General features: G+C 41.2%; 1 protein-coding gene and 1 long non-coding RNA gene across 3 annotated transcripts in view; one reads left to right on the top strand and one right to left on the bottom strand.

Annotated features, from left to right (window-relative positions):
* The window catches only part of cd276 (CD276 molecule), a 174,214-nt gene that overhangs the window by 104,247 nt on the left and 49,160 nt on the right, over window positions 1–20,807 (bottom strand). The window contains exon 5 of one of the 2 annotated variants that reach the window (XM_088333500.1): window positions 5,166–5,261. The exons of the other annotated variant lie outside the window; for it this stretch is intronic. Within the exon in view, the coding sequence (XP_088189626.1) occupies window positions 5,166–5,261 (96 nt within the window). The remainder of the gene's footprint in view (window positions 1–5,165; window positions 5,262–20,807) is intronic. 2 annotated transcript variants of the gene reach the window in all.
* The window catches only part of LOC148366696 (uncharacterized), a 41,679-nt gene continuing 30,805 nt past the window's right edge, over window positions 9,934–20,807 (top strand). Inside the window, exon 1 of the long non-coding RNA XR_015850232.1 lies at window positions 9,934–10,010. This is a non-coding gene — a long non-coding RNA (uncharacterized LOC148366696). The remainder of the gene's footprint in view (window positions 10,011–20,807) is intronic.

Genomic DNA, 20,807 nt, shown 5'->3' with positions numbered 1-20,807 from the left:
AAAAAAAAACAAGAGTGATTTGCTTCCAACTCTTCTGCCGCCGCTAGTCTATTTTAATGAAGCTCTCTGACTCTTAACTACAAACAGTACAGACTGTTTACTGGCGCACTGAGGACTGAAACACTCTCAAAAGTCAAAGGAATGTCTTTTTGAGAACCAACTTATATTCTTTGAACTCGTGTCTTTTGAGTTCAGCATCATCGGCCATTCATTTTGACCAATCTACCTTTATTTGAGCCCCATACCACTTTTTCAAATGGTCAATTAGCTATGTTTTGCTTTCCTAATTACGTACAGTATTTGTGCATGTCACCCATCCATCAAATTCAAGCTGGCCATGAGTATGAGGAAGCCTATCTGTGTTTCACAATGGCATTGAAAGTTAGAGTCGCCATGATAATATTTCTATCGATACAGTAATCGCTCGGTTATCGCGGTTAATGGAGACCAAAACCACCCGCGAAAAGTGAAAATCCGCGAAGTAAAAAAAAAAAATTATATATATATATATATATATATATATATATATACATACGGCAGCACGGCGGCGCAGTGGTTAGCGCATATGCGGCACAGTTCATGTCTTGGGAACCTTCTGCGTGGGTTCAAATCCAGCTCCAGACTTCCTGTGCGGAGTTTGTATGTTCTCCCCGTGCTTGCGTGGGTTTCCTCCGGGCACTCCGGTTTCCTCCCACATTCCAAAAACATCCATTTCAGGTGAATTGGCCGGTCCAAATTGTCCCCAGGTGCGAATGAGCGAGTGAGTTGTCTGTCCCCGTGTGCCCTGCGATTGGCTGGCAACCAGTTCAGGGTGTCCCCTGCCCACTGCCCGATGATTGCTGGGATGGGCTCTCGAGGGAAATGACCAGGGTAGATAGATGGATAGTTGCTGTGAGTAAATAGGGAACCTCTTATTTGCATTCAACTCTTGTCTTGTTTACCATGCTTTGTGGGTGTGACTTGTTCGATGTGTCATTGCCTTCCATAACTAGTGTATTCATGATTTATTCATTTACAAAGACACACATCCATCGTCGATCAAGCTTTTTGATTTTGCTCTAAAAATATATGCGTTTAAATTTAAAATGTACACAATTTTATTCCGGGGAGCATGCCTCCAGGACCTCCTAGACTGTCCACCCGCCAGGGTCTCACAACATTCTATTAGGAAACACAGCCGATGCTTGAAGACTACATTGAGAAAAGTACTGTAAAGCTTAATCAACAGGGTTGGGTAGGGTTACTTTGCCTTGATTACTTTCAATTACTTTTGGATTACTCCAATACCAAATATGCTAATAAAAGACAAAATAAACTAAATATGAATACAATTACTAAATTTTGTGCAAGTTTGGGGAGTAACAGAACACATGGAACGGCAAAAATGAGGTTGGCAAGCTGTTTGGATTTATTTTCATTTTTTTTCTGTCGCATTTTATCAAAGAGATCAAAGCCAGGAGAGAAAGCTTACCACGTGTTTTTTTATTCATATTTAGTTTATTTTGTCTTTTATTAGCATATTTGGTATTGGAGTCATCCAAAGGTAATTGAAAGTAATCCAGTTAAAGTAACCCTACCCTACCCTGTTAATCAATTGCTTAAAACTGAAACCTGTCTACATAAGTGCAGAAGCACACTAAAGACCTAAGAACTGGCCAGCCTCTGCAGAAAAAAACAAAGGTCTGTGTTAAACTTCTTCCAGACGACCTGCGCACACCTATTACCAAAACAGCTCCGGTGTTGCATCAGTCCGGAGTGAAGCCAACGAGGGTTATCTGACAGGAAATTAATGTTAACATTCCACCCGATGAAGCGACCCCCTTGAAGTGTTTATTTGATCCGAGAACCCATCCGGTGAAGTTCTGGTCTAATATTTTACGGTGAGGTTTTCTCTCTGTCATGAAACTATACACACAAAGCTATATGTGACCTTTTTCAAATTGAAAAATCTTTGAATCGGTCTCTATGTCCACAGACTCGATTTGAATAAGAAAGGCAATCACAGAATCCACACAATGAAATCTAAATGTTAACCCAGGAACGAACGGGCTCTTCAAAGAAAAGAAAAAACTTTACGACGCAATGCAAGTGATCAACCAAACATGAAAGGGTCGGCTGGACTTCTTCAAAGGTCTGTTGGTACGTGTCTCATATTGCAGAAGAACCTAGAGAATATATGATGACATTTTTAAAAGCATATCTCTGGATGGGTTTGCCTTAGGCTTTCTTCATATATACAGTGCATACAGTGTGTACAATGAATATTGTATACTCTCTGCTACACTCTTTGAGGTAAAGGTAGTTTCAGTAAAAAGTTTGAACTTTATGAAATTGTATTTATCTTCTCAGAAATATTCAACATCTAAATGAAGGAGTTATCAAATGTCTCAAAGTGATATGTAAATATTAATATTATGACACCTTCCCCTGATCTAAAACCTACATAAGGGCAAGGACAAACTCAAAAACCTCAAGATGAGGAAAATGAGGAAACCTTGAGAAGGGACCGCTGTCACGGTTGAGAAAATATGTAACACAAGATACTTAGTTAATAGTAAATTCTCATGTAATGTCAGGACCAGAACGGAGACGGGACTTGCGTTATGGTTCTCTCAGTTTTATTGGAAGAAAGGAAAGGGTTGCCCCCACGATCCGGTGATCGCCTGGCGCGGGAAGCAGGTCGCTCTGAACGCGGAAGTGGGACTTCAGTGGCGAGCGATGGCGGTGGCGGGAACAGATAAACAGGTCACTAGCCGGGACAGGAGAGCAAAAACGTGGTCGGGGTCGTAAGCGAGTCGTAAGCCAGGAAAGGAGAGGAGACATGGTCGGGGAAAAAAAGGTCGAAAGCCGGGACGGGAGAGTAGACGTGGTCAGGATAAAAAGGGTCGAAGCCGGGGGACAGACTGGAGCACAAAACAGGTTGGAGTCAGGGTCGAGAAAAAAAAGGCTTGCCTAGTGTAAACTGAGGTTTGCAGACGGACTGACAACAGGGGACAGATAGGAGTGGGTATAAGGGACAGAGAGCCAATCAGAGTCCGAGGAGCGGGCACAGGTGAAGCATATCCGTAATCATGACATGTAAAGTAACTTCATATTAGGATTTTGATTCATGCATGAAATCCTATTAATACGGCGCTTATGAGGCATCTGGATTTCTGTTTTTTATTGATGCTGTCATTTTGCAAAAGACCGCGCTTGCCAGCACTCCCTCCAGAAGAGTCGTGCCTTCCAGCTCCTCGGAAATCTCAGTGAAGTATAACTTTTCATGACTTATTACTTAAATATTCTTTGCCTCCCTCCAGCAGTTTTACAGTAGGACATCTCAGACTGAATGAACTCTGGATGTCGGGGAATCATCCTCGAATGGCTCAATTATACTGCAGCCAGATTTCAGCTTTTTAGTCATGGTGGGCAAGAAGAAACACATACAGTATGTTCATGTTGAGTGACAAGGATATTCCTAATAGTGCAGATTAAAAACTGAAATTGAGGCCGTAGTTTTGTTCCTTTATATTGTGTAAATTCTAACCTTATCTTCTATGTTCCTTTATCTTCTTTGTTTTCTTTTATCCTCACTGTTAAATGTGAAACTGGAGCAATGTTCCCTCTAATTTTCCACGGGTCTGCGCGTTCACACTAAGTTGGTGAGCAACGCTTAAAACAACAGCGAGCAACAGCAATACCAAGTGTGGCAACTAAGTCATTATCAAACATGTCCAAAACTTGACATCACGTTACATTTTGCCGAGTTTCCGGCAAGGCAAAAAATGTTTTCACTTTTGAATGAATTGACTAATGTATTATTGCAAAGGTTGTACGGCCTACAAACGTCATTTGTTTTTACAACAATTCTTTCACAATATTTCCATTTCTTTTCCTTCCTGGTTTCTTTTGTCGCATAATACTAACATTTTTGGGGGCTTATTTAGTCGGTTGTACGATACACAACTGTATCTAATCACATTTTTTTAGTGGAAGTACAATGTTGGCAACAAGAATGACTTGGAATAATTGGAAATTATTTGAACACAAACTTTTTCTTCTTTTTCCCTGTTTTTTTCTATTCTTTTTTAATTCCTTTAAACAAATCTCATTGTGTTTATTTTTTTCCTAGCTGTTAATTTTTTCTTTTTGTTCTCTATTTACTTTTTTTCTTTGTTTCTTTTCTTTTTTTCTGGCTTTTTCTGAATTTTTCCTTCTTTTTTCTCTTTTGTTTCTTTTTTTCTCAGCTATTCACTACTTTTTCATTTTTGATTTTTTTTTCTTCCATTTCCCCCCCTTCCTTTAAGTCATTTTGTGCACAATTTTACATAATATTTGGTCGTGTAGGGATTAAAGAAGCAAAAACAACCTGAAGAGCCGTTTGGGACCCAAAAGAGCCGGTTCTTTTTAGTGGGCCGAGCTGAAGAAGCCGGTTCTCGAAAAACTTTACTCAACTTTGTTCTACTTCGACATTGACATCAAAATACCGCATTTAGAACACAGCGTCAGGGAAACCCGTGTATATTTACCTTCATGCACTGTAACTTTGACTTAATTCGCTTCTTAATTAGCAATTTCGAGCCCTGATTTTTGTGAGCTGGCTAGATTTTCTTGTACGTGGAAAAGCTCCGGGTAGTGCGCGATTGCGCACACACGCAGCTTAGAGGGAACATTGCGCTGGTTAGATTTTCTCGTGCGCTGAGAATGTGCGGGCAGTGCGCGATTGCGCACGCGCGCAGCTTAGAGGGAACATTGAACTGGAGTGCCACGCCCAATTTCATTGTCACAATATGTTCAACCCATTTTGTAACAATGACAATAAAGGTATATTCTATTCTATTCTATTATTGTAAAATAAAATGTGTTTCTCTTTAAAAACAACACTCAAAAACCAAGAGCAGCGATACTTTTTGAGGCAGTTTGCCTAAAAACGTGAGCAAAATGACAAGCGACTTCAGTAAAGAATATGCTAAAGTCTTTGATGTTGGATGAATGGAACTTCTATGACAATATAAAGGATTATTAGAGTAATCCTCCTATTTTGCTATGCAACCTTTGCAGCGTTTCTCCCTTTTATGACACAAACATTTTCGTCACCAAAGTTTACAAGACAAATCACCTTGGGCTTCATCTACAAAGGGTATGTACTGACAAAAATATGGCTTAGGTACTTTTTCACTCACGTTCAGATGTATCAGGAATCCTCCATGGCAACAGTTTTTCTCGCTTTGAGCTGTTAATGAGTCTTAAACGTGTTCCTGGAGGGAAGGAGGACTTTCCTTGCGTAAAAATATATTTGTGACATAAATCAGTGTCTGAAATAACGTCTGCCAGCACGCGTGCATCTTTTACGTCGGGCGTACAACTGACACAACCTCTTTGCTCGGGTGGCCGACAACTTTTTCAAGAAAAACGAAAAAAAAAAATCTTTTTTTTTTTTTTTTTTTAAACAAATAAAACGTTTTATTACGATTTCAAAATCTTTGTTAGTTTTGGAAATTTCAGAATTTCGGCTCGTTTAGGAATTTCGGTTCGTTTGACAATTTGCATACTCGGCAGCCAATCGGAATAATCGAATAACTTATAAGGTCGTGGACTTGCATATCTTTTTCCCAAAGTAGACGCACAGAAAACACAAGAAAATTGGATAAGTGGTTAGGAATCAAGCCAAATCCTCAGCCCCAGAAGAAAGATTCAAAAGAAGCTAACTAAACTAATGACGCTACAAAACGTAAACGTACATTAAAAGCATCGTGGAAAGAGCAGTTCACGTGGCTTGCAGCAGACGACGCAATGCAAACATTGCATGAATGAAGAGGAGTAAATACAGGTACATACTGATGGCAGATGGAAAACAGCGATGTCATTTACATGCAATGAATGTTCTAAGTATATTTATAATAACCTTAATTTTAAAGTGTTGTTCTGTAATATATTCTGATTATCAATCCTTAATACTTTGCAACAACATTTTTTTTTTTTTTTTTTTTTTCGATGAGTCGTCTTATTGTGTTTCAAGTTGTGAAAAATGGGGCAGGCAACTTTATGGCTGGGCAGGCAACTTTTCAGAGTTGTCTGCCCTGGTGTCCGCTAACTTTCTGTCATGAGTTTCAGACACTGCATAAATACTTACATTTAACACACAGTCTACACACGGGAAACGAGCATGGGCTGGCAATTACCTTACATTATATAAAACGATACCATGAGCTAATCTGAAACTGTTGCTGTTGAAGCACCAGGTTTTTTGAAGCAGTTTTGGAATCCCTGAACCTCTTCATTCCTGCTTCTCTTATTCAGTAGCCGGACAACACATATATTCCGCCACCTGTGTCTCAGTTCAAAGTCAATCTCCTTGCTCTGTTTTCGGCCAATTGTGTTGGCTCATTTGTTTTTCCGGGTTGTTTTTTAGATTTTTTTTTTCACTATGTTTGAGTTAAAATGGAAACGTTGGTCAACATGTACTGGTGTTCATGTCATGATTACTGATGTGACTCAGCTGTGCCCACTCCTTTGGGGGCAACTGCCGCGGGTTCTGATTGGCTAACGATCAGAATTTGAACCCAGTCCTGTCTGTCCCCTTTTGTCAGTCCGTCTGCGAACCACAGTGAACACTAGGCAAGCCTTTTTTCGACCCTGACCCCACTTGTCCCGTTTTTTGCTTCCGGCTTTGACCTGTTTTGATCCTGACCACGTCTCCTCTCCCGTCCCGGCTTTCGACTTCCTTTTGTCCCTGATTACGTCTTTTCTCCTATTCTGGCTTACGACTCGATTCCGACCCCGACCATGTCTTGCTCTCCCAGTCACGGCTACCAACCCGTTTTTTCTGTCTCCGACACCGCCATCGCTCGCTACGGAAGTCCCACTTCCCCTTTCGGAGCACCATCAGAGTACAAGAACGACTTGCTTCCCGCGTCCAGCGAACACCGGATCGTGTGTGCAGCCCTTTCTTTTTCCTCTAATAAAACTTGTGAGAAACGTAACACAATTAAGTCCTGTTTCCGTTCTGGTCCTGACAGTTCAGCCCGTCTGTACCTCAAAATTCAATGGTTCAATTTGGCCCACATGCAAAAAATGTGTACGTCCATACCCTGCCTACTTGCGTATTTTGGTTTTGTCCCACATAGTAGAATCATTTCTGTCTAACCAGAGAGACTAAAGTGTGATCAGATGGATGGATGGATGGATCTTCAATGTCTTTGTATAATCAGGATCACAATCTGGTTTAACTTGTTCCAGGACAGTCATAGTGATCACACTGCCGGAGCACATACAGCTCCACGCTTCCTAAACCTATTACGAGTTTCATCATTGCATCCCCACTGCAATACCATTTCATTGTGTCATGTGAAAATGACAATTGGTGACAAATTGAAATCCAAGGGGATTACTGTCGAACAGTCATGACTCGGTCAGCTTGGATAATGTATAAATATAGCCCCACGGCACGTCACGATTCCAATACAATCTGCGGTGGATAAACAAAAGGGCTACACTGTGATCAAAACAAACATGAAGAGATACAAATTCCTCCTCAAATGCTCGGATTTTTTATAAAATATGAAAATGAATATAACTAAAATAACATGCTTGAGCAACTCAACAATTTGAAGCAACACAGTCTTCAATCTACAGATGTTAGGAGCAGAATGGAAACAGAACCCAATTGCGTTACGTTTCTCACAAGTTTTATTGAAGGAAAGAGGAAGGGCTGCCCCCACGATCCGGTGTTCCCTTGGCGCGGCAAGCAAGTCGCTCTCGTACTCAGATTGTGATCCGAACACGGAAGTGGATCTTCCGTAGCGAGCGATGGCGGTGTCAGGGACGGAAAAACCTGTCGGTAGCCGGGACTGGGAGAGCAAGGCGTGGCCGGGGTCGGAAACGAGTCGTAAGCCAGAACGGGAGAGTAGACGTAGTCGAGGACAAAAAGGGTCATAAGCCGGGACGGGAGACCAGACGTGGTCTGGAGCAAAACAGGTCGTAGCCGGAGACAGACGGGAACAAAAAACGGGACAGGCGGGAGTCAGGGTCGAAAAAGGCTTGCCTAGTATTCACTGAGGTTCGCAGACGGACTGACAACAGGGAACAGACAGGACTGGGTTCAAATACTCACAGGGAGCCAATCAGAAGAAGTTGGCGCCAAATGAGCGGGCACAGGTGAGTCACATCAGTAATCATGACAACAGATTTGTTTTCAGTTCTAAAGTTAAACAACTACCAACGAACAAGATATAAACAGTCCCTGTAAGTGATATATTTTCGTAAAGTTTAAGAGACTACAAAACACAATATTACATTTCCAGCAGATTTTATGATTTGATTTTGCCAGAATTAATATTGGCAAGCCTGGATATCCCTGTATTGCCAAGGCTTCTTGCTGCTGCAGCGGTCGCCAGCTGCCGGGCTCTCACTTACGCCTCAATCCTGGAAACTTCCTGTTATTCATTTATTTATTTTTTTATGTGTTTGTGTGGTGTGGCTCTCAAATCTGCAAAGTAGTTAATAAACGCAAAGGCTATTAAAATGTTAAATTGCATGAAAAGCAGAGTTTGATTATCAGCACACTTCAGAACAGTTGAGTTGGTTTGGGTTAATTTCTATCGCATCGCTGCTCAATGTGCGGGCAACATCATCTATTAGTTGTACCGTGACGCCAGACACGCCCCTTAGTGGTAAACCATAAACCACTCTAAATTGTGAAATTGCCTTCTCATGAGTGATGCTGTTTAGATTGCCTTCTTACAGTACATGAGTAAAAATATTACCAGCAACAAATTGCCAACACATCATTGGCCACGAGTAGGAGCAAATGTGATTGGCTAATACCCAGCACAGGCATATTATAGATATGATGGTTTCTTTCAGTGCGGGTCACCGAGCTGTCTCAGCTGTCGACACAGATACACTTTCCTCGACGCAACCGACAATTGCAAGTGATGAAATTAAATGCAGCTGACAATATTAATAAGGGATCGGAACTAGTGTGTTTCCTGGTGTCGGTTAACATCCAGGGGGAGGACGTAGCCCGGCTGAGTCAAAACCAGCAGGGGATTATTAATGCCATTGGATCTGAGTCATGGCGAGTTTCTGTCCATTTAAACCAGTTTCATTAGGTACATTGCCATATGTTGACTTCATCATAAGCATTAATGTGCTTTTTGACACCAGATTTTAAATAAGCCCGTTTTCCACGTTGGGATAGTTAGCACCAGTGTCTGAAATAACGCTCGGACGCCCGGGGCGTGAATCTTTTACTTCGGGCGTACAACTTACAAAACGTCTCCGCCCGGGTGGCCGACAAATTTTTCAAGATATGCATTTGCATATCATTTTCCAAAGTAGACGCACAGAGAACACGAGAAATATCGATAAGTGTTTAGGAATCAAGCCAAAACCTCAGCCCCAGAAGAAAGATTCAAAAGAAGCTAACAAAATTGATGACGCTACAAAACGTAAACGTACATTAAAAGCATCGTGGAAAGAGGAGTTTACGTGGCTTCTCTGTACAATGAATACATTGAAATTTTAACACAACTAACATGACTAATCTTTCACTTAAACCAAAAACTAACAGTGGAGGAAATAAAGTTAGGCTTAAGCAGCAACTGGCATAAAAAATTACAGAGCTCCCTGTTTATTTTTTTATTTTTACAATAAATAAACAAAAACAAAAATGGCAACCATTATGACTTCAATTAACTTAAAACGCAAAGTTTATTGAAATTTCAAATTGAAAAGAGCTAGATTGACGAGCTAATGTTATGAAAAAAGCTAATAACTTCCACTTTAGCATGCTTTTTATGATCTTGATCAATCATTGAAACATGCTTGATTGACAAACTGTTATGAGTAGAGCTGATATATTCATTTCAAACTGAACGTACTTCCATGAAACAAAAAAACTACACCTTTGACGCTATCTCTAAATCACAAATCTACTTTTCTATCACAGGACGAGGTGGCTGCTGCTCCAACATTATTTTTCCTGCTTCAGTAACTCCACCCCCGTTTGCTTACCTAAACAGAAGGTAGGTTGCGAGGAGATAGGAGGAAGAAGGGGAGCATTAGGAGCAAGGGAGAAAGACTGTCTGGGCTGCATCTTAGACTTAATCATCAGTCTGTCGAATGAATAAAAATGCCATTACCGATACCTGTCAAGTACCCAAATATCGGTGCCGATAATTGGCCATCCTGATAATCAGTCGGCCTCTAGTGCGCATGGTGGGTGGAGACAAATGGTGATTACAGTTTATTATTTGGGGGTTGGGGAAATTAGGCTGAATGCTTAACCTAGTGAAAATGTATTAGGTCAGGCAATACAAGTCAAATTATAATCCTGAGAATCTCCTGGGCCAAAGCTAACCTCAATTCTGCCCTCCGTCATCCATCACCGGTATCCCGAGTTAACAGGAAAAAACAGCACCTAACCTGAAAATAAGCCCTATCTCTTTTCCTCTTCCAATTAATTGAAAAAACCTCACATTGCCAGACAATACGCTTTGAATGAGGCCAGTCTCTAATTCAGAAAGAAAAAACACAGCCATTCAGGGAGGCAAACTGCAGACGACCTTTCGCGGCATAATAATTCACGGTATTATCACGTGGAGACTTTAAACATCAAATGAATGGATGGGATAATTAAATCAGCAAACTTTGAAGGTGTGCCCGGGCATTTGCGTTTGCCTGAAATGATTTTGTATCGTGTGGAGACCTGCTGAAAAGCAATCCCTTATACAGGATTTATCAGGGGAGCTGCATAAAACGTCCACTCCTGGTTCTCGGCTGCCGCATGTGATGGTCCGTCCCGTGCATCCAAATATAAAATGTGCACAATCAATAAGAAAAAAAATGGCTTTTGTGTTCTTATGGCAGCCATAAATACAACATAGTAAAAAGGCCAGACTTGAAAAAAGAAGAGCTAATAGTGAGACGGAGGCACGGGGGTGTCATTGCACCATTGTATTATTGAGAGACAATTTCCTTAGTTTAGTGATCGTAAGAGATTCGTGGAAGTTCCAATTCAATAATTCATTGCCAGTAGTAAAGTCAATGCAATATAACCGAAGAGTAAATGGACAATGCTTCCACCAAAAAAAAACAAAAAACAAAACAGTTGAACCAATAAATCCAATATGGGTGAAGTGTGACCCAAACCATGACCTGCGATAATTTGACCCGACTTTGTGGTTTGTTGTTAACAAGTAATAACCCCCAAACATTAGTAGTTGTGTTTACCAGCTGTATCTCTGTGTGGTGTGGAGGCTGCAGTGCCTCGGACTGGGGCAGTGTGAGGAGGGTGATGAGGACAGCAGAGAAATTCATCGGGACTTCTCTCCCCTCCATTCAGGACATTGGCCAGAAGCGCTGCCTATCCCGAGCCAAGAACATCATTAGGGACCCCTCTCACCCCCATCATGGACTGTTCACTCTGCTAGCCTCTGGGAAGAGGTACTGCAGTGTGCGGTGCAGGACCACCAGGTTCTGCAATAGTTTTGTCCCCTTGGCCATTAGACTGTTAAATGGTCAATCACACACATAGTAAGTCTACACTGCTGTTGATCTGTAAATCTGTTTGTCTGTTTCGCACATTTTGCACATCTGGTTGGCTGCTACTCTTGCACTCTTTGCACTATTGTATAATACTATACATAGCCATAATTATTTAGTATATTATTAGTACTTCAATAGTCCAACTCAATACAACATTTTATTTATATCTGTACATTCAAGGAAACTGTGCGTGTCAGATGTATCAACATTTCGTTCTGTATACACGTGTACTAGAATGACAACAAAATATATCTGAAGTGTGATTGTGCCGACTGTGTTGTATGTTGCAGAGATTTGGAGCCTGAACGCAGATTTGAGAAGGAAATTAAATGTTTTTGAGATTACGTTTTTGAGGAGTATGTTAGGAGTGACAAGATTGGATAGATTGAGAAATGAAATGGTGAGAGACAGAACTGGAGTAGTAGTGGAACTGAACAAGTGTGTTGATAAGAGAGTACTCGGGTGGTTTGGACACATGGAGAGAATGGATGAGGAGCGAATGTTGAAGAGGATCTACAGAGCAGAAGTCAATGGAAGGAGAACAAGAGGAAGGCCGCGATTGACGTGGATGGATGGTGTTATGAGTGCACTGCAGGAAAGTTGTCTAAATATAATGGAAGCTCAAGCTCTTGTTGGTGATAGGAATGAGTGGAGAGGTGTTGTGAAAGGATAGTGGGATGTTTGGACGCGTTCTAAGGGATGGGCAGGGCATCTGTATGATGCGGCAGGGGTAAACCAGTGAAAGCTGTCGGGCCCTGCTGTTGAACAAAAGAGTGTGTTGTGTCACCCTGACCCGAGTGACATGGCCGCTTTCTTGTGTCCTTGTGTGTGGAGGGACGAAAGCATGACCAACTTAGGTGCCGAGGTGTTTCACTCGTTTGGGTGTTTGGGCATTTGGGTTGGCCATGGTCCAAAATTGTTTGTGTGTGTTTTTTGCTATTTTTTCCTTTTTTTATTTTCTTTGTTTTTCTGTATGTGTTTGTCTTGCTGTCGGTCACCCCTCTTGAGGGATATGACCAAGGTAAATAGATAGATAGACAGATGGATACATGCTTTAAAAACCTTCAACACGAAAAGACAGAGACAATCCAAAAGGCCTGATAATAAAGTGACACTATATCCCTGCGCAAAACAACTGAGCTCAGTTAATCTGAGCGATCGTAGCATTGAAGAACAGCAGGACGGTGATCAGAAAGTAGCCACAGCTAAATCTGGCCCAAAAAATCCCTCCGAGCTGCCATGTAAGACTGGGGGAATGACAAATACCATTTCCTAGACCGTAAGTACAAAGATGCAATTTCCTATACTGAAAGCTTCCAGGAGGACATTGAAAGTCAACAGTCAAAAACAGTGACAGCCGCCTGAGTTAATAATCCTGATGGTGCCTCTGCCGCCTACCTGTGTTTACTCTAGATTGCCTACATTACCTCATACGTCTGTGTTGTCGTTTTCCCTGGCTGGCTCTCTGATAAGATAAAACACACTTTCAGTGGAAGAGAAGGCGTGCATGTTTGCGCGCCTAACGCTGATTAATTCAATGTTACATTGAGAAAGTTTTCTGCAGCTCCACTGACAACACATTTGCTATTATTGCTATTTTTTTAGGCTCCACTACCGGCTCTGCTAATCCCATTTAGATTAGTCTAAACAAACTGAAAAACAAAGCAGCAGAATGTTCTTTGGTTCAAGCTGCAGCAAACAAATACGGCATTAATTTGGATTCATGTGATTGAAAAGACAACAGTGAGAAAATAGTGTTAGTAAATTTAACTTAATAATTTCTAATATAGTAGTTACTGACATTTTGCAGCAGCATAATTTGATCTTTGTATCATTCTAATTGTGCATTGATTGCAAACAAATTCCATATTCAGCATTGGTTGTCACGGTTGCCATGGCGCCCAATTGGCCCCGCCCATGTGGCGTCAGCTGCGGCTCGTTGACAGATTGGCTTTCCATCTATTTAAGGTCAGTGCTCTCACTCTTCCTTCCATCAACAAACCTCTGCCCTGCAAGACGTGGGTTTTGACTCGGTCCTGTTTCCTGTTGGTATTTCCTGTCCGGTATTGTTCCCGTTTATTTGTCCTGTTTAATATCGGTTTCCAGTTTTGTTCCCGTCTGGTTTGTCCTTTTTAATTTCAATATTCTGTTTTGATATCAATCCTGTCTGTCCCATTGTTTATTATGTTTCGAGTTTCGTTCCCATCTAGTTTGTCCCGTTCATTTTCGATATCCTGTTTTGATATCAACCCTATCTGTCCCGTCATGTCTGGTATCGACCCTATCTGTCCGATATCTGCTCGGGCAATTGGTATCGATCTTGTCGGCCTCTGGCTTCCTGTCATTCCACGCCAGACCGCTGCCTAACGTGCATGACTCCCCATTTCCCGTAAAATAAAAGGCTTTTGTGAGAAACGTCACCCATTTGGGTCCTGATCCTGTTCCGGTTCATGACAGAATGATGATGAACTTTAGGGGTATGGCATATACTTTTAACATATTACTCCATGATTAATTTTCAATTAATTGTACTTCTTCCATTTCTTCTGCATTGTGTTCCAGTGACGTGAAAGAATATATATATGATGATAGAGTTGTTCGCCCTACCCTAAGAAAATTATTTCTGGGCCTTTTCTTTATAAAACGCATCGGCATAGAACAGGTGACCGTGTCCATCCATCCTTTTGCTGTATGTAGTGCTTGTCGCCACAAGGGTCACAGGTGAAACTTACCGGAATGACTTTAGAACATACAGTGTTGACAAATGACCATTCACACTTTCACACTTCCATCCATCTTGAAACCAGGACCCACTTCAGCCCTTTGAGACTCTTTGTGATTAAGGGCTATACAAATAAAAATGACTTGACTTGACTACAGGGAATACAGCCACACTGCACCTTAGACTGAACACTAGTCAGTTTCTGAGCATAGAAAGACAAACAACCTTTTCTCTCTGCAAATGTCTTTAATCTTTTTTTTTTCTTTTTATATTCTCATTGACCACCGGAACTATCAGTCAAGCATTTGTTCCGCTTGAGATCATCCTTTCCTTATTTAAGTCATTGGAAAACCATCAAACCCAATTTCCCTTTGAATTGTGTTTCTTCATCAGTGTTCAAGATTCATTACTGTCACTATCAGATAAGGGAATATCACAAGATCACGGGACAGCATTAAATCGAAATAAAAATCAAAAGAAGGGTATACAGAAAGTCCAACATAATATTTATCACGGTGGCTCACATCTCGATCTAAATTACCGTAAATTCCGGACTATAGAGCGCACCTGATTATAAGCCGCACCCACCACATTTTAAGAGGAAAACCGAGTTTGTACTTACACAAGCCGCACCTGTATATAAGCTGCATGCGCCCACGTTAAAACATGTAACACAATCACAAAATTAGCCCAATTAACTTTGAGTCCCGCGATTTTAACTGAATATAAAGTACACAGTCCAAAAACTACAGCCGGCAAAATGAACAGAAAATGATACCGGTACTTAACGTTTGATGCAGACCTGCAGAGTCCGGGTACCCGTTGAAACTAATCCAAGGAAAAAAAGTCTATATTTCCAAAGGTAAGGGTGGGAAAAATATATATCCACTATTGTCCGCCGCGACAACAGGTCTCACTCACCTTTACCCCACTTCCCGTCAGCCCGCGTTTGCTCTCTTTTTATTTCGCAAAACATATCAGAATAAGTGTCTCAAATAAATACATTACAAAAATATACCGGTGCAAAGACAGTTTTCAAAGCTTTAATTATAATATTATAACTTTCATCCCAAACCGTGCCTGTGACGGGTAGCAAAACGCTACTAGGAACACGCTCGCAATACAGTAAACGGGTCTGTTAAAAAAAACATACCGTACTTGTAGAAACCACGGTAAACCGTCCTCATCTTCCTCCTTATAACTGACGTCATCAAAGTCGTCTTCCCCAGTATGGGAAAGAGACTTTGTCATAAAAACGTCGTCCCACGCTCCCTTATTCAAAAACATGCTAGCAACACGCTCGCAAAGTGAAGTTTACGTGCATAGCTCTGTTTCCTTCTTTATCGGACTGCTCCATTGCATTTAGCTTGAAAGCTGCGTCATGTGCCTTTCTTATTGCAATTTACATGGTGAGGATATGTCTACGCTAATTTAATTTGTGCACAAGCTAAGAAGTTGCAGTCTTCCTCGGCGCATATATTCCACCGGTCTAAATCTTACCTTTTGTACTCGAGCGCCGCTGGCGGCTGTTAGAAAAATTACATAAATTGGCCGCATCACTGAATAAGCCGCAGGGTTGAGAGTTTGGGAAAAACGTAGCAGTTTATAGTCCGGAATTTACGGTATGCTAATTCTGCCTAAATGTGTTGCTAACGTGTCATGGAAACACCAGATCCCGCCCGCTTTCTGCACTTCTTGCTCGCTGCTTCGGTTAGTTAGTTTTCAAGGAGAGATGGGCAGGCACAAAGACAAGCACAGTCGATCAAAAAAGAAAAAAAAATAGAAAAGAGGAGAAGGGGTGTGTAATTTCGAGAAACTGCCGTGCCTGTGATGGACTCAAGCACAAGAGTTAAGTGCACATTCGACTCAGCTGTCATTCTTTTAATGGGCCTCATACCGGGTTAAATTCTTAACTGCGTACTCCATTCTTCCTTGTAGACAACTTCCATTAAAGACAATGCAGCCAAGCAATCAGGATTGTATCAATGTATCAGTGCAGTGGCAGCCATTAGCATTTTTTTCTATATAATTATTGTAATATTAAATAAAAGCAAGTTTAATTCAGACATTACTTCCCACAATCCACAAATGTGTCCCGCCGTTGAATTATGATGCTCCCCATGGATCAATATACATATCGAATAGTATTTTAGTGGAGGGATGCACATTGCGAGCATCAACAGGCATGTTATCCTCCATTTTCTGTTTGTAAAGGAAAATATCTTCCAGTTCCAAAATGGCAGATTGCATTCCAAAGAGATATATGTAGTAAATGATGTTTGTGTGTATCCCTAAACCACTATGGCCGTAGGGGCACCATTTTCTGTTGTGTGTCTTGGGCAAATACAGCCCGATGGCGCCCATCTCTCTCCAGGCCAACAAATGCTTCCACTCGGTCTAGAACAGGGACCTTTTGAGTGTCAGACAACTGTGCTAACCACCGCACTACGGAAAGTAGATACATCAATTACATGTAATGTCCTTTTTAAATATACCGTAAATTCCGGACTATAGAGCGCACCTGATTATAAGCCGCACCCACCACATTTTAAGAGGAAAAACGATTTTGTACTTACACAAGCCGCACCTGTATATAAGCCGCATGCGCCCACATTAAAAAATGTAACACAAACACAAAATTAACCCAAACCCGACTTTAAGTCCCACGATTGAAACTGAATGTCCTTCATTAAAGTACACAGCCGGCAAAATGAACAGAAAATGATACCGGTACTTAAGGTTTGATGCAGACCTGCAGAGTCCGGGTCCCGTTGAAAGTAATCCAAGGAAAAAAGTGTATATTTCCAAAGGTAAGGGTGGGAAAAATATACATCCACTATTGTCCGCCGTGTCCACAAACACATCTCACGTTTACTCCACTTCCCGTCAGCCTCCGTGGTTTTCGCCCCTTCTTTTTCATTCGCCCGTACAAAACATATCAGAATAAGTCTCTAAAATAAATACATTACAAAAATACCATTATACATGGTTACACATATTTACAAAGAAAGACGGTACGCCGAGAGAGTTTTCAAAGCTTTAATAATAATAATATAACTTTCATCCCAAACGGTGCCTGTGACAGGTAGCAACACGCTAGCAACACGCTCGCAACACAGTAAACGGGTCTGTTAAAAAAACATGCCGTACTTGTAAAAATCCCGGTAAACCGTCCTCATCTTCCTCCTTAGAACTGAAGCCATCAAAGTCGCCTTCCTCAGTGTCGGAAAAAAACGTTGTCATATAGACGTCGTCCCACGCTCCCATCCACTCCAGATTCTGTGCCCTCCTCTCCGTCACGCAGCAGACCGGCTTTTCGGAACCCGTTGGTGATGGTAGATTTTTTGATGCTGCCCCATGCTGTCAGGATCCACTGGCAGACTTGCGAAAAAGTTGCCTTTCGCATGCGGCCAGTTTTAGTGAAAGATTTCTCGCCGCTAGTCAAGCCAAGAAGTTGCAGTCTTCCTCGGCGCATATATTCCACCGGTCTAAATCTTACCTTTTGTACTCGAGTGCCGCTGGCGGCCGTTAGAAAAGTTACATAAATTGGCCGCATCACTGAATAAGCCGCAGGTTTGAACGTTTGGGAAAAAAGTAGCGGCTTATAGTCCGGAATTTACGGTAATTCCAGTTAGTAAGTAACATGTGTCATCAACTATTTCTATACGTTCTATTACTGCGGTATGAAGTAGAAAAAAAAAATACAAAGGTTTGATTAATCCGTGGCATAGATAGACTAATATTTTTTTTAAACATTACTCGATGTGTAAGAAAACACTGAAAATGCCAAACACTTGGACAACAAATTTTCATTTTTTTGCTCTGCCATGAAATCAGTGAGCCAAAAAGTCACATCTGGTAAGATGTCTTCTCACAAATCCTTAGCTTATCTCCCTTGCCCATCAACGAGTCAATTTGCTGTCAGTGTCAGGGCCAGCTCAGCAAGCCCCTTGGACACCGTCGTCGGGTTTTCTGGCATCCACTTTTCACCTTGTCTCATCTCTGCGCTTGCTCCATTTAGCACTTAAATGCTGTGCTAGCGTAGCGATGCTGGTGAAATTATGCCTTGCTTCTTTGGGAATGTTAGCTGAGAGATGGTATAGTGTTTTCCGGGGGAGAATGTACATTAGTGACTGGTCGTGAAGTTAAGGTATCAACAAAACTTGCTGTGGCAATCACACCAGCCCGGATGATTGGATATCTGGCCAAACGTCTGCCCTCAGAGGTGCAGTGTTCTCGTTTGCCCGCGTCCCTGCGTCCTAGACGCATTATTTTTGCTGGGGACGCATAGTCTCAAATCAACGTGCATCCCCGGGACGCAACCTTTTTGCCACAAAATTGTCATTCTTACCCGATTCCTTTTTTTAACAAAGATTTACTGCACTCCAAACTTTTCGTCAGGCAGATCCGTCATTGTTGTCTTGGTCTCGCGGTTCGAGTTTTCTTTATGGAATTTTTCTAATGGCCACCAGCGGCGCTGGAATATAAAAGGTAAGATTAAGACCAGTAGAATATGTGTGCGAACATTGTCTGTTAAGTAAAGGTACGTTCCGATAATGAGGAGAACGCCCTTGATGGCGATAGTTATGAAAAGGAAGTTGAGAACGATCCACCGTGAATTTCACAATTACGGGATGCTTTTTTTTTGACAGGCACGTTTGATGCATTGCGAGCATGATCCTACTAGCGTGTTGGTACCTTTCAAAGGCACGGTTTGGGATGAAAGTTATATTATTTTTATTAAAGCTTTGAAAACTCTCTCGGTGTACCGTCTTTCTTCGTAAATATGTGTAACCATGTATGCGGTAATATGTATTTGCAACTGTATATTTTTCTAATGTATTTATTTTAGAGATTTATTCTGTTATGTGTTCTACAGACGAATCAAAAAGAAGGGGCGGAGCAAACGCGAGCTGATGGGAATTTGGGTAAAGCTGAGTTACCGGTAGATTTGTCTGTTGTCGCAGCGGACAATAGTGGATATATATTTTTCCCACCCTTAACTTTGGAAATGTACATTTTGTTTCCTTGGATATTTTTTACGGGACCCGGACTTTACAAGTCTGCATCATACGTTAATTACGGGTATCATTTGCCATCTATGATGCCAACCGTGGTTCTAGAATTGTGTACTATCTATGTAGTTAAAATCGTGGAAATTACAGCCTGGTTTGAGTTAAACTTGTGGTTGTGTCACAAGCTTTAATGTGGGCGCACGCGGCTTATACATGGGTGCGGCTTGTGTAAGTACAAAAGTGGCAAATCACCTAAAAAGTAGTGGGTGCGGCTTATAATCAGGTGCGGAATTTACGGTATGTTGTATAAAGAAGTTAAGAAAAAAAGGAAGTATAAAAGGAGGAAAAAAAAAAAGACAGGTTTGTGGTTATCCCTTTAATCGGTATATTACCAACAATAATTTGATGCAGAAATGAATTCATAATTTGATGATTAAAACTGAACGAATATATAGATTTGTATTATATATTTGTCGACGATTTACGATTTCAACCTCGATAACACTAAATTATAGGGACCTATAGATCTTTGTTGGGACCCACAGATTTCTGACCATGCGAGTCCCCGGGACCCATCACTTTTTACAGGTAAAATGAACACTGGAGGTGTGGAGATCAGTAGTAAATGATAAGAAAAGGGGCTCTTGAGTGATAAAACTCCAAAACATCAATTTTTCTTCTTCGAGAGACGGACACGGTCAGCCCAGACTCCAAGATGATAGTGAGAAGATAAAACCCCGTCAGGGAGACAGCGCCTCATTTGAGAACTTGAACATGCTTCTTTCCTATTCATTATTACCCACTGTTCCCAAGGGTTTCCCCTTACAATAGATCCATGCTGCAAAATCCATACTATCCCAGCCTAACGAAATACTCCAAAGGTAGAATGAGGGTTTAGAAAGATAACATCACTGAGATGCTTGATACAGCCAAAGCTGCTAAAGATTTTTGTACCGAATGAGTTAATCGTCCGCGACAGAAAGTCAAAGCGAACGATTGAAGTATTACCATATCATAGACCAAATGCTCACACGGATCAATATCATTCCACTTGGCCTCTCTGAGTTCCAGTGTGTGAGTTTGAAACTGTTGCCAACTTTCAAAACTCATCAAAAAGAAAAGACATCTCCTACTCGCTCTGTATTTAAATTGCTAATGCGAGAGGAAATGATTCATGGTTGGACAATGGAAACGTTGTGTAATGTCGGTAAATCAACTTCAAAGACCTTTCAATTGTATATATATATATATATATATATATATATATCAGTGTTCATTTGAGCTGTGAAAAGTGATGGGTCCTGGGGACTCGCATGCTCAAAAATCTATGGGTCCCAACAGAGATCTATGGGTCCCCAAAATTTAGTGTTATCGGGGTTGAAATTTTAAATCGGCGACAAATATATAATATAAATCCATATATTCATTCAGTTTTAATCAACACAGTTTATTGGTAATACAAATCACTTATCACTTCAAGATTTTTCAGTTCACAATATTGTACATTATACAAAATAATATTGCTGAAATGTTAATCT

The sequence above is a fragment of the Urocampus carinirostris genome, chromosome 4 (assembly GCF_059441175.1).
Source record: "Urocampus carinirostris isolate Australia breed hairy pipefish chromosome 4, RoL_Ucar_1.0, whole genome shotgun sequence".
NCBI classification, from domain to species: Eukaryota; Metazoa; Chordata; class Actinopteri; order Syngnathiformes; family Syngnathidae; genus Urocampus; species Urocampus carinirostris.
This window is presented reverse-complemented; position numbering and strand designations above follow the sequence as displayed.